This window comes from Delphinus delphis, chromosome 10 (genome assembly GCF_949987515.2).
Source record: "Delphinus delphis chromosome 10, mDelDel1.2, whole genome shotgun sequence".
Classification (NCBI taxonomy): Eukaryota; Metazoa; Chordata; class Mammalia; order Artiodactyla; family Delphinidae; genus Delphinus; species Delphinus delphis.
Window position 1 is genome coordinate 86245665 of NC_082692.2, and position 14860 is coordinate 86260524.

Consider the following 14860-nt stretch of genomic DNA (forward strand, 5'->3'; position numbering starts at 1 on the left):
ATGCAACAACAGATAACTAATACAGGAGGTGAGAGGAAACAGAGAAACCAAGGTTGGTTCCCACCTAATTTCTGGCTTGAGCAACTGAGTATCTAGACAAGGGGAGAAACAGATTTCTGGGGTAGGGGGACAAATACACAAGCATTTGGTATATTTGACATCCAAGTGACAAATGGGATGAGTCATAGATATGGTATCTGGAATCTTTTTTCCATGATGTTAGGTATCAGAATGGTAACCCAAACATGAATTTGGATGCAGGGGAAGGAGATAAATCAGGCCTTTCCTTTGTTTCAGCAAGGTAAAAGAAAACAGAGTCCTCTGTTTGGTCAAACCTAGTTGTTCCAAGTTCTACTTTGGTGTTTGAGGCCAAAACCTTAGCTGTTAGCCAAGTGTTACTTTGCCTTATTTTATTCTTATTGCATGTGTCTCCTTGAGGAAGAGAGGAAGTGGCAAGACAGAGTTTGGGAATTCTTGCTTCACTGGGCCACATACTAACATAATAGTGGCCATTTCTAAACTTGGAAGGCCTGAACACCAGGCTTTAGCCTATCCCAGTGTTTCTCCACAGTGCCCCCCCCCATGTTGGCAGTTGGCCCAGGACAATTCTTTGTGCTGCTGGAGTGTCCTGAGCATTGTGGGAGGTCCAGTATGTGCCAGTAGAACTTGCCAGTTATTGTGACAACCCAAAACATCCTTCCCCCAATTCCAAATGCATCCTAGCGGGACGATACCTCACCCTCAGTGGAAATCGATGGATTTTTTGGTGCTCATTCACCTGCAACATCTGCTGTGTACACCTTGAGCCTGCATCCTGCCATCTCTTAGGTGTCTACTTGGCCAGAGGTTCCAGGTGTTTAAATATTCTCATTCCTAGAACTTTAAATACAATGGGATCTCAAAGAATTAAAATGTAACGCTAATATGAGAACCATTCGGAATATAACTGAATTTTAGACGATTTATAAGGCAACATGGAATCTTGTAGAATCCCAGAGACGTCGTCATAACTGCTGTTCCTTGTCACGTGGCCAAGCAGAAAAGAGAGTTAATAGAACGCTGGCTGTCAGTTCATGGTGAATAATAAGAGGAGGTGTCCTCATGCTTCACATAGATGCTTGGGGATGCCCTGGAAGAAGAGCTGGGAAACTCTGGAAACTTCATCTGGTGATTGCGGCTGTTAAAGTCTCAGAAACATTCATTTCTACACTGGCTTGTGAATATTACTCTATATCAAATCTACGTCAGAAAGAAAAAAATGTGCATTTATGTATATATGACGAGCTCTGTTTTATTGTACTAATTATCACAGAGCTTTTATTGGGCACCAATTGTGAGCCAGGCACTGTGCGAGTTTCTTCGAATGCTTTGTTTAATGTAATGTCCACACAACGGCTCTGCGGAGAGCAGCAATACAATCCCAGTTTGCATGTAAGGAAATTAAGGCTCAAGAAAGTTGTGCCACTTGCTCATGATCACCTAGCCTAGATCACGAGCGGCAGAGTCAGATTTCAAACCCAGACTCTAGAATTCACTCTGTAACTTGTTTAGACAACGTGGATCTGGAGTGGTTATCCTACAGGTACCCACCAAGTGCCAGGCCCTGCATTGGGAAAACTGGACAGAGATGTCCCTGCCTGATTGGATGTATGGGTAGGTGCACGAGTGCGTGGATAGATGGGTAAAAATAAATGATGGGGCAAATGCATGGAATGAGAGAGAATCCGATGAAGAGAAGATGGAATGGGAGAGTAAGTGAATGAATGACGGAACTGAGGAAGTAAACGAGGGAATGGAACGGAATGGGAGACAATGAATGAATGAACGAATGAATGAATGAGTGGATGAATGAGGAGGTGAGAGGTTTTTAGGCTGCCCTACCTGAAGACGGAGCGCCTGGCGGCTGGCGGGTGGGCGGACGAACGGGCGGCTACTCCACACAGTACGGTAGGCGCGGGCTGCCCCTCCTCGGGCCGGCTCACGCCTCCCCCTCCCTCCCCTTCTTCCTCCTGCGTCGCGCGCCCGCTCGCCCGTCGGCCGCCCGGACCCCAGTCCCCGGCTGGCGGGCTGAGGAGGCGGCCGTCGCGCGCCGCTGCCCTCGCCCCGCCGCCGCTGCCGCCGCCGCCGCCGCCGCCCGGCGCGCCGCGATGCGCAGAGGGGCCGCGCCGCCCAGGGGCCGCCGCCGCCGCCGCCGCCGCCGCGCCGCACCATGAAGCTCCGCAACAAGGCGGCGGCGCTGCTCCTGCTCGCGCTGGCCGCGCTCCTGCTCGCGGGGCTGTCCCTGCGCGCCCGCCGCGCCGCGCCCCCCGCGCCGCTCGCTCGCCCCGCGTCCGCCCCGCCGCGCCGCCCCGCGCCGGCCCCCGTGCGCCTCCCGGGCCCGGGTGCCCTCCCGGGGGCGGTCCAGAGCGATCGCCGGCGCCGGCCTCCGCGTCCGCGCCCCCGAGCCAGCCGTCGGGGCGCCGAGAGCCTGAAGAAGTTGGCGAGGTGAGTCGTGGCAGCCCCAGAATCCCATCCGCGGACCCGTGTCTCCCTCCTTCCACCCGTGTCCGGTCCATGGGAGGCTGTGGGCTGGAGGGACAAACTCCAAGTTCACCCACGGGCTGCCCACTTTTCTTTCTTTCCCCGCTAGAAATGAAAAACCGTCTTCATGGAGTCCTGTTAACAGCGCAGTGCTGGTCATCACGTACCTTTTGAAAAGAGAAGTGTCAGGGAAAGTGGTCTGCATGGTACATTTTTAACTGTCAGGGCAAAGGCTTTTTTTTTTTTTTTTTGCGTTCTTGCAAACATGCGCCCTTTGTAGAATTTCTCAATAGCCATCACGATTTAAGAATGCTTTATCTAACTCTCATGTTTCACTGGAGAATATCTACCAAAAACTTAGATCTGACTGAGTTGGAAAAGTTAGATGTTTACTAAGTACTGGCTGCCTCTCATTGAACCGCGAATCTCCCCCTGTGCTTAGAACAGAAGAGGCTCTCGACCAGAGTGTACTAAGAAGTGTTCTCCTTGGAAGCGTGGGGCTTTCCCTGTTCCTCCTTCTTTTTCAGACTCATGTGTGGTCAGAGCCCTGCAAGGAAAACATGTTAGCCTTCGACATTCTGTTTGATATCCTCTTTATCTGCACAGAGCTTAACCCGCCACAGCTTTTCATCTTTGGCCTTAGGGTTGCTGGAACACCCGCAGGTTAGGGATTTGCCTTCATTTCCTTTGTTGTGGAGAGCTTTTAAAAAATCCCCTTGTCTTGTAGCCCTCTGTTTCCTCTACCATTTGGAGACTGTTGATGGTTATAACTGCCAGTTGCAACGTCCACATTTGCTGGGCTCCTTAATTACTTGAAACGAGTGGAAGACTTCTTTTTCACCGTAATGACTAAATTTGGTTTGGCGTTTTTACTGTAAGTGAGAGAAAAGTCAGGAAACCTAGTAAGTAGCTGTGTCAGCTTTTGTTTCTCTTCTGCCTGGTAAGAAATGTACAGATGGGTATGGACAAGTTTTAGGGGAAAAAACCCCAGTGATGTATAGAATTGCTTTTAAGTCTATTTAGAACCATTTTCAATCTCTTATGAATGTATTCACTCTTTAAAATAAGGATATTTCTGTTAGGAAGTTAATAGGGTTTTCCCTCTTATGTACTGAGGTTTCTTGTAATGGATTCTATTACGGTTTAGCTACAAAGTTGCTATGATTTGTAAGTTGATGGGACAACTTGGAAGATAATTAGAATGGACACCATTTATCACAGCTAACTTTTTACAAGGCATAGTGTTAACCACAGTACATTAAAATAGTCATTATTGACACTTAGGTTACGTTCATTAACTACGCCATCAGCACCATAACCCTAGATAGTGGTTCTCTTGGAGTTCTCTTTGAACCAGCAGCACCAGAGTTACCTGGGGCTTTGTTGGAAATGCTGAGTCTCACCCCTTCCCTCCTCCACCCAGGCTCACAAAATCAAAAATCAAGAGGTTGAGTTCAGTAGTATGTGTTTTAACAAGCACTCCTCTTGTTTCTGATGCACACCAAACTTTGAGAGACAGCTCTGTGAAGTAAGCACTGATTAAGCACTAATATTATCTCCATTTTACAGATGAGGAAAATATTACACAAGGTTTAGCAATTTGTCCAAGGTTCCATGATGAGGATACTGATCCCAGCAGTCTTGGTACAGGTTGAGCCCTTTCGTACTAATGCAGGTGTCATACAGTAGGCTTGCCTGCATTCATAATTTTCCTGAAATTTTTCTGAAGAAACATCATAGATTTTTGGAACTGTCTTCATCCTTCAAGGTGTTGGGAACATTGGGGCAGCATTTTCTTGTCTCTGCCTGAAAAAATTGGCTCTGACTTGGAAGAGACCATGAACAGAATCCAAATGGTTGTTTTCGGGAAGGACTATTTCCATGAGCAACAGTGTCTCCTGAAGCCATTTTTCTTCTAAACGTATCTCTTAGATTATCATGGAAATCATGGGCAACACCATAAGAATAAAGAACAAAATTTTCAAACTCAGGAAAGAGGAAAAAACAAAAAAAAAGCCACAGGAAGTCTCAGGCTCAAATGCATAAACATGAAAGTCTAGCGTCCTCTGGCGATGTTGACATTTTCAGGGACTTATTAACGTTTCTTTTGCTACCTGGGCAGAAACAGCGACAGAGCACTAAGGGAGCAGGAGGAAAGATCTCTGCATGGACGCCTTTGTTGCTTTCCTAATCCTGCCTGGGTTAAATTTTTGTGGTTTAGGAGGAATTTCATTTTAGGGAGGGAAAAGAAAGCCTCATGTTTTCAGAAAATGAGCGCTTTAATCTCTTTACATGGCTAGAATCCAGAAGAGACGAAGGCTACGGTGATCTTGTATCTCGAGCCTGGGGAGTAGTCGGCAGCAAGCGTGGAGCTGGGTGGGACCCAGTCCACCACCTGCTGACCATCCTTAGGCCAGGCTGCACTGCTCCCCCCCAGGTCCTGGTGTAAGTGAAGTCCTGCCACGTCAGCACAGCAAGCATGGCACTTTCCTTCCACATCTTGTTTTCATTTCGGAGAAGTTTCCAGGGACTTGCCTAGTTAGCAGGCAGACCCTACAATTTTATAACTAGTCATTTGTATGCAGTCTGTCGTGTGGTGGGCTCTCCTTTCTATAAATATAAAGCCGGGAGGTAATGTCTGAGTTTTAGGTCAAGGGTGGGATCTGAAAACGTACACCACACTATAAGTAGCCGTTCCAGTGCACAAGAGAAATGAAATCTTCCTTCTATTTTGTTTTTTTTGGTGATTTAGACCTGGCTGACTTCCAAAACAAATTTGAGACGTCTAACAGTAACACAGACATATACAATAAGGCCATTGAAATACTTATGAAACATGAAAAGTCATCAAGAGGAGTAGGAAAGAAGTACTTTTTGACAAAAACTAAGGCCACTGTTTTTGTTTTTAATTACTAATTTTTCCAAATCCGAATTCTATTTATCTTTAATTTTTGCTGCGTTGGGTCTTCGTTGCTGCACGCGGGCTTTCTCTACTTGCGGTGAGCAGGGGCTGCTCTTTGTTGAAGTGTGCGGGCTTCTTATTGCGGTGGCTTCTCTAGTTGCGGAGCATGGGCTCTAGGCGCGCAGGCTTCAGTAGTTGTGGCTCGCGGGCTCTAGAGCGCAGGCTCAGTAGTTGTGGCGCACGGGCTTAGTTGCTCCGGGGCATGTGGGACCCGGCCCAGGGCTCGAACCCATGTCCCCTGCATTGGCAGGCATATTCTTAACCACTGAGGCCACTGTTGTTATGAGGACTAAGTGTTCAATTTAGCTATAACGGGGCTTCACTGGTGGCGCAGTGGTTAAGAATCCGCCTGCCAATGCAGGGGACACGGGTTCGAGCCCTGGTCCGGGAAGATCCCACATGCCGCGGAGCAACTAAGCCCGTCTGCCACAACTACTGAGCCTGCGCTCTAGAGCTCGCGAGCCACAACTACTAAAGCCCGCGTGCCTAGAGCCTGTGCTCTGCAACAAGAGAAGCCACCGCAATGAGAAGCCTGCGCCCCGCAACAAAGAGTAGCCCCCGCTCACTGCAACTAGAGAGAGCCCACGTGCAGCAGCAAAGACCCAATGCAGCCAAAAATTAAATAAATAAATAAATTTATTAGAAAAAGAAAAATTTAGCTCTAACCTTCCTGGCAGCCGTGTCAAAAAGGGAACCATGATGGGCTGCCTTATTTTCTTTGAATGATAAGGGGAAAAGTTTATCAAGAGGGGTCATTTATTCTTCATGGAACTGAATTCTAAAATGAGAATTTTATATTAGTATAGACTTTGGATTTCAGAAGACTATCTCTCCAGCTTGCTCTGAAAACTCCTCTTTGAGCCTACATACGGAAGAGGAAGTTCAATATAACTGCCCATCTGTGTGATAGGAAAAAGAATTTGGCATCTGGAGTCCAGGGGATTGGGTTCTAGTCCTGAGCCATTTCACCCTAATTTGCTTATCTGTAAACATGTGGGTCGATCTATAAGTTTTCTAAGATCTCTTCCAGCTCTGACATTTGATGGTCCTGTGATGAGATCAACAAGTTCAGCTGCAAAGTCCCATCAATGACTGTTGCTTAGCCCTTTGTGCCATCTCTTGCAAAATCACTGTTTCTCATTTACTGGCTGTAGCCTAGAGCTCCAACGGATTCGTCAGCCTCAACCCCCTCCTGAACTTTATTCTTTGTCTCTGTGTTAGCCTGGCTATTGCTGTTTTCCCTTAAAATATGACTTCTAAGGGAGACTTAGGCTACCTCTGTCATTTTATTCCACAGTCATTCAGCAAATGTTCATTGCACATGTATCCTGGGGCAGGTACTCAGTGTGCAATGGTGAATGGAGTTGCTTCCCTCCCAGAATTTGGGGGAGGGGGGAGGGGAGACAATACAGAAACACATTACACACTTGGCAGCCTCTGGAGCTGCCCCGAGAGGAAGCCTGCGTATTTGCTCATCAAGAGACAGCACTTCCTGCAGTTCTCTTTGGTCTCTGAGATAAGTCTTCTTAGAGGGTTCAAGCCTGAATAAATGTCTCACTAAAGAGGGATGATGTTATAGAGCAGAATGCCAAGTCTGTGGCCATCCTATAATTAGCTGGTCGCCCCAGAACACATTACAGATCTCTAGATCTTGGGGACCATCTATGATATTTTGTCACTGTGAGTCCTGATTCTTGTCCAATTCATTTTTGTTGATTGGTCCGTGAGACCCCTCTTTCACCCTCTCTGTGTATTCAGTTAATAAGACCTCTTGGTTTTATCCCCAAATATAACCCCAATCCCACTATATCTACCACTTCCATGCTACCACTGAGCTAAACACCATAGTTTGACACAGGGACTACAGTAGCTTCTCTCTGGCTTGGGGTTTCCACTCTAGCGCCCTCTACAGTCCATTTTCCATACAGCTGCTGGAATAATCTTAAATATGTAACTGGGTCACTTTGCTGGTTCCAGTGCCTAACTTCCCATCATACAGAGTAAAATTCAATTTCTTAGTGTGGCCTTTGAACCGTTGTTTGATTTCAGCCCATTTAGCTCTCTGATCTCATGTCCTGCCCTTCTCCACTTCACTCACTCTGCTTCAACCACACTGGCCTTCAAATGCCCTCATTCCTACCCCAGCACTGTTTACTTTTTCCTGTGGTGGAATGTTCTTTGCTCACATCCTTGTGTGGCTAGCTCCCTCATTTCTTTCAGCTCTGCTTTCAGATCCTGTCCTCAGCGGGATCTTCCCAGCTGCCCTAGAAAAAAGGACCCTGCTCATCATCTTCGACCTCCTTACTCTTGTTTCGTATTTTTTTTTAAATAGCACTCATCATTGTATGAAAATCCTACTTCGTTTGCTCCTCCCCTCTTCATGCACACTTCATGTCGTATTAACCAATGTACCACTGGCACCTAGAACAGAGATGATTTCACAGTAGGTACTCAATAAATATTTGTCAAATAAACTAATGAATGAGTACATGCAGCAACCCCCCCTTGTGCCAGCATTATATTGATACTAAGACTTTACTTATATTATTAAGTTACATGTTACCTAATACTATTCAAAACAATCTTACACCCTTTAGGAAAATAGTAAGGATCTCTAATAGTAACATCCTTCCAAGAGAGGGAATGTTTTTCTTTTTAAGAGGTTTTCTTTTTTAGAACAAATTTGTGGAAAAATTGGGGAGTATGTAGTACAGAGCGTTACCATATAGCCTGTATCCAATTTCCTCTCTGATTAAAATCTTACACTGGTACAATACATTTGTTATCATTTATCAAGTAATAGTGATACATTATTACTAATGTTTAATGTATTTAGATTTCTTTAGTTTTTACTTAGTGCTCTTTTTCTGTTCCAGGATTCTATCCATGACACCACAGTACATTTAGTTGTCATGTCTCTTTAAGCTCCCCTTGGCTGTGACAGTTTCTCAGACTTCCCTTGTTTTGTTTTTTTTTTGCGGTACGTGGGCCTCTCACTGTTACGGCCTCTCCTGTTGCGGAGCACAGGCTCCGGACGCGCAGGCTCAGCGGCCATGGCTCACGGGCCCAGCCGCTCCGCGGCATGTGGGATCTTCCCGGACCGAGGCACGAACCCGTGTCCCCTGCATCGGCAGGCGGACTCTCAACCACTGCGCCACCAGGGAAGCCCTCCTTGTTTTTGATGACCTTGCGAGTTTTGGAGAGCACTGGTCAGATATTTTATAAGATACTCCGCTGTTGGAATGTGTCTGGTGTTTTACTCATGGTGATAACTGGGGTTATGGGCTATCTGGAGGAAGACCGTAGAGGTAAAGTGCCGTTTTCATCACGTCCTATCGAGTGCGTATACTATCGACATGATTTAACGTTGACCTTGGCCACTGGCTGAGCTAGTGTTTGCACTCTAGACTTACTCTTTCCCCCCTCACTATACTCTACTGTTTAGAAGGAAGTCACTGTGCACAACTCCCACCTAAGGAGTGCGGAGTTGTGTTCCCCCTCCTTGAGGGCGGAGTATCTCTATATAAATAATTTGAAATTCTTTTGTGCGGGAGATGGTGTTTGTTCTCCCCCCTGTATTATTCAGTCATAAATCAGGATGGACTGGTAGATATTGATTTTGGGCTTTGAGTTACAGTCCAGTATGACTTTATTTTGTTGCTGAAATTGTTTCCATCTGGTGATGAGTAGCTCTTTCACTTGGCTGCTCTGCTCCTCTGGTAGACCCCCATCACTGTGTTTCGGCTTTCTGTTTTCAGTTTTGCCTTTCTGAGCACTTTCTTACTCTCGGGCGCTACAAGATGCTCCAGGCTCATCTTGCTTCTCTGGATGAGGGAGTGTTTTTATTTCCTAGAAGCACCAGCGAAAGTTTTCTCCCATCTCATTGGCTTTGGTTGGTTTAAATGCCTACAGTGTGGATGAGGAAATGGGAAGGAGTAGAGGGGTGGGATGGCATTAGCTAATTGAAGTAAACCAAGCAAGGGCCACCCGTAGAGTTAGGGATGAAGCCAAGACCACCTAAACCACTGGGGAGAGGGTGATGTAATAGACTTGTCTTTGGCTCCTGACCTCCATTCTCCCACCCCACCCCCAATTTGACAGTGAACTGTACCTCCAGGCAATGGTCTAAGCCTGCCATGACAGTCCCATCCCTGTCGTAGTGTAACCTTTATATATCCGGGGCTAAGACATAATTTCATTTCTCTGGCAATAGTTACTGGTGTACAGGTGTTACATGACCCAAGCTGGCCCAATCAGCTCCTGCTTAAGAAGGGAACGGGGGCTTCCCTGGTGTCGTAGTGGTTGAGAGTCCACCTGCCGATGCAGGGGATACAGGTTCGTGCCCCGATCTGGGAAGATCCCACATGCCGCGGAGCGGCTGGGCCCGTGAGCCATGGCCGCTGAGCCTGCGCGTCCAGAGCCTGTGCTCCGCAACGGGAGAGGCCACAACAGTGAGAGGCCCGCGTACAGCAAAAAAAAAAAAAAAAAAAAAAAGGGAACGGAATAAGAAGAGAAGGACTTATTTTACATTATTGGACAAAAGACTTTATCTTCTAGATATGAACAAGGAAATAAATAGTCCCAGTTGTCACCACGATCCTTAGAAAACCAGCTTTGGCTGAAGTCATCACTCTGGGCAGTAGAGTAGAGAAAGGAGACTATGGGTCCCTGAGGACAGTACTGAGCCCTGGGATCCACAGATCCAGAGGCCTGCCCTATCTAGGGCCCTTCTCTTCCACGCTGGAGTTGAGGTTTCTGTTATTTGCATCCAGAATCCTCTTAACAGAACCAGATGGTTCTTTAAATCAAAACCTCAGTGCTGTTGATGGAGAGAGAGGGGAATGGCTCTAGGGGGCACACAGGACATGAAGGTCCGTCACACCCTGGAGTGGCCATTCTGTGCACCTGACCTTGTCCCAGGTGGCAGGTGATTCCGGGATAGGTTCCTAAGCCAAATTAGAGCCTTTTTTTTAGGGATTTAAAAAATTGGGGTCAGAGACAGCATAAGGGAAAACTGTTTCTAGTGGCTGCAGCTGTGTCTCTGCCAGGTGGAGAAAGCTGGTCTGCATGGAGAGTTCATGGACCCAAGGTGACCTGGAGGGGTGAGAAGCAACATCCAGCAGCCGGGGTGGGGGCGGGTTCTGACGTTGTTCCCAAGGCCAGCTTCTGCCCTTTGCCACTGTCCCGTCCCCGTCCTAGCTTCCATGCATTGAGTTTCTGTCACTCACCACCATAACGTCCTGACGGATGTGGATGTGTAGCACCTGCTTTAGCACCTTTAGAAAATTCCGTCAATAGTGGCCCTATTGACACATCTCCCTAGAAACTCCATAGGTGAGAGTTCTTGGAAGAAAATTTGAGAACAGATTTGTTTCCTTTGGAAATACTTCTCTTCATGTTATAATTTACTGTAAGAAAACAAGAGGTAAAGTTTTATGTTATATCTATCTTGCCACCATTTAAAATATTAAAAAAAAAAAAAAAAGAAAAGAAGAGGCTTCAGTTGAAGACGGAATTCGTTGTATGTTCCCCTCCAGATCTTCCCCAGCGCTTGATTTATCTCCTACGATGAAATTTCGAAAACTGCCCCCTGGAAAGAGGAGTTTCTTAACTTGATGCCTTTATTGGGAGTCCGTGGTTTTTTTGGCAGCCAAGAGCGACTGTGGTGCATTTGAGGGTGATGTTTGGATGCCCCTCCCCCCGACCTCTTTTAGCAACACGGAAGACTGTCATCTTCTGGTAAAAATTCATCATGGTACAATTTAGAGTCCAAGCTTTCCATAAATAGGAGGCAATAGAGAACACATAATCTGAAGCGTGATTTCCTTTTATACAAGAGGAAACTGAGGTCCAAAGAGCTGAAATTGTAATAATGCACATAAAACACCAAGCACAGGGCCAGCTCATGGCGATCACTCAGCAAGTGACGTGCTGCTCTGAGTACCGTTAGTGTCCATGGTTGCTTTATTATTTAGAAACTGAATCCTAACTAGATCCAGCTGACTGGCTGTGTGGCTTTGAATGAGTCAGTGCTCCTCGGCCAATCTAGGCTTTCTTCTAAGTTCAACGAGGAAATGAAACGATGTGAGTCAAAGGCTGGCACGGTACCTGCAACACGAGAAGGTCTCAGCAAATGTTAGCCAGAGCTAAGGATTTAGGCAGGCTTTTCCCTGGGTTGTGTCTTGAGAAAATGAAGACAGCTTCCACATATAACGAATGCTACCCTAACCCCAGTGTCCCGGTCCTTAGTGAAAGCTCGGGGACTAGATGGGACAGAACCCTTTTCACTGCCTCTGGTTGGGTTGGGCGATTGTTCTGGAGACTTTGAGACCTGGAAGTCAGGCTGTCTGTAGCTTTGATTTCCACTCAAGGGCAGAGAACTATTGTTTCCGAGCTTAGAAAAGCAGAGGGTAAGTGAAGAGTTTTCAGGAATTAGGAGGTGTCCTCAGAAACCAAAACGCAGAATTTTGTTCACAGACAGTGCTCTGCGGGGGCCTGTGTCTCTGCTTGGGCTTGAACCCTTGCTCTGCTTTTTCCTCATCCCAGTTTTGTGGGAATTAAAAGGAGCCGGGTTGTCTGACCACTGGTTCCAAAGTAACAAGCCTTAGTGTTCAAGTATCAAATTTCATCCCTCAGGAGGAACGGGTTAATGGATGTCGGTGTTAATGTCTGAGAACTTTTAAAAATGTACAAACACTTCAAACCTCGTTTTGCAATAATTTAGGGTATTGACACTTAAAATAAATTTTTTGCTGCTCTGCCTCGCCCATTTTGGGCATGGACATAAAATATTTGGAGAAAAATGAAGGCTTCTGATGCATCTAAGTTAATATTTAATAATAATGATGATAACAAGTAATATTTAATGATGACTTAAAACATGTCAGGTACCGTATGAAGCACTTCACCACGTTATTTCATTTAATCTTCGTAACAACCTAAGGGGTGGGTACTATTACTGGATAGGTCAAATTCTTTTTCATTCGGAGTGATGGAATCCCAGCTCATCAGCTCATATCACTTAATCAGAAAAGGGGATTTACTAGCTCATAAAACTGTGACGTGCAAAGGAGATAAAGCTTCAGTCATGGGTGTGTCCAGGATGTGTGACCATCTTGCCTCCATCTTTTAACTCTGCTTCCTTCTGTGTGGGCCACACTCTCAGGCCAGATTTTTCCGTGTGATAATTCCAACGGGTCTGGCTTAAGTCTTCCTCCTTTAGTAACCTTGAAGGGAAAGACTTCATCCAGCAAGAGTCCCAGGGCTGCCTCTAACCGCCCTGGCTTGGATCACATGCACACCAGCCCCTGATGTCTGCATCTGGGGGACGATGCTTCAGTGCGTCCAAACCTCATGAACTGAGAACAGTGGTTTCCCCCAAAGAAAACTGAGGTGCTCTTACCAGAAACACCTGGAAATGGACGCTAGTAAGAAACACCAAAACCAAGAGCAAAGAGCCACTAGAATCAACAGGCCCTTTTTACAGATGGGGAAACTGAGGGTGAGAAGTAGTTAAAGTGTGTGCCCGAGATGGGACAGCCAAGTGGCAGACCTAGAATTTGAAGCCAGCTCTGTATGCATCTAGATCCATATTGCTTACAAGCATACTGTACTTGGGAACAGATCTTGAAATGTGAAGCATTTGATGGCTTTCCAGAATCCCTTTGAAGAAGATCCCTTTGATAAAATCTCTTTTCTTTTTTTAAATTTGAAAATTGTTCGTATTTGTAAGGGCAAAAAACAGATTATAAAAATTATCCCATTCTTTAAAGGTTTTTACATATTTACATATTTGTATACACACACCTACATATAGTGGTTATAACTCTGGAAGATGGTATACCACAACGTTAACAGAGGTTATGAAGTTGCTTTGGTTACCCCTTGCCCGCCTTCGCTTGTCTGTATTTTACACTTTTTTCTGTGATAAGTATATGCATTACTTATATATTTATGAAACAATTTAAAGTATATTAATTATCATAAAAATTTAAAATCCCTATTGGCCTGAGGCATAAGAGTATGGAAATTAGCTGGGGAGACCACTTTTCCTTTGCTTAAATTGGTAAGTCCCGGGGCTTCCCTGGTGGCGCAGTGGTTGAGAGTCCGCCTGCCGATGCAGGGGATGCGGGTTCGTGCCCTGGTCCGGGAGGATCCCACATGCCGTGGAGCAGCTGGGCCCGTGAGCCATGGCCGCTGAGCCTGCGCGCCCGGAGCCTGTGCTCCGGCAATGGGAGAGGCCGCAACAGTGAGAGGCCCGCGTACTGAAAAAAAAAAAATGGTAAGTCCCTTATGCTCTTTTTCAGGAAATGAGATAGAGGTGCCCATTCTCAGAATATGTAATCCTCATGCTTCCCCCTCGTATGTCACCAGACATTTATTTCAAACCAGCGCTGCTGGTTCATATTTTTTAAATCTCAATAACATCTTAATTTGAAAAGAAGAGGGAGATGGAGAAATAGAATCCCCTGTGTGTCAGGAACAATCACGGGGGGAAGAATGAAATGAGAATCAGTCCAGGCAGCATCCTAGAGTTTTGGAAGGAGAAGAATTATAAACCCAATTGTGCGTGACCTCAGCTAAGAGCGAGAGGATGGATTATGGAGGTAGAGATGGTGCAGGTGTGCTGTGCGAGTCACACCTGGCGGGACTGTGGGTGAGGACTGAAATCCAGTCCACCTTCGGATCATTGAGTCAGGAGCTCTGAGTAGAGATAAAGGCTTCATCTGCCTGGAGGGGCTCCTTTTCTGACTCGCTTGTGTGTGACCCCAAATACAGCGTCATAACTAAAAGCAGGGCTTCTTAAGTCCAGCTGCCTGAGTTTGAATCGTTGCTCTGCTACTTCCTAATCATAAAGCATGTATATGTGTACAGTGATGGCTAAAAGCAGAGACACACACCTAGAGACGCACAAAGTCACCAGCTTTGGACATTGAACACCTACTGTGCGTTAGACCTAGACTTTGTTTAGGAGCACAGCCATGTTTCAAATATCATGATCCAGACTAAATACAAACTATTAGTAATTGGATGCCCTTATCGAACGGTTTTATCAAGCCTCCCCCTCATGGCAGATATTTTTGGCACTGTGTCAACACTGTTCATGTAATGCTGGGACTTCAGGCTTTTCTGTCTGTCTTGGAAGATTAAAGATAGTTGATTTAACTCCAAACCATGGGTCGTTAAAAGTGATTTAACTGTTAGTACAGTCCTGAGCGTCACGTCTGGGTTGCTAAGTGAAGGCTCTACTTACAGCTTCGGTGCGGAAATTTTTTGTCAAGGGTCTCCCGTGTTCCCAGACCTGTGGTTTGTGAGGAGCTTCACTAGTGCCTCTGGCTGCCAGCACTTAAGGCAGATATAACCACCCATCACCAGACG

General features: G+C 46.2%; 1 protein-coding gene across 1 annotated transcript in view; it reads left to right on the forward strand.

Annotated features, from left to right (window-relative positions):
* The first annotated feature begins 2184 nt into the window (after positions 1–2184).
* Positions 2185–14860, forward strand: part of PPP4R2 (protein phosphatase 4 regulatory subunit 2) — a 154261-nt gene continuing 141585 nt past the window's right edge. The window contains exon 1 of the mRNA XM_060022919.1: positions 2185–2484. Within this exon, the coding sequence (XP_059878902.1) occupies positions 2210–2484 (275 nt within the window). The 5' untranslated portion in view covers positions 2185–2209. The remainder of the gene's footprint in view (positions 2485–14860) is intronic.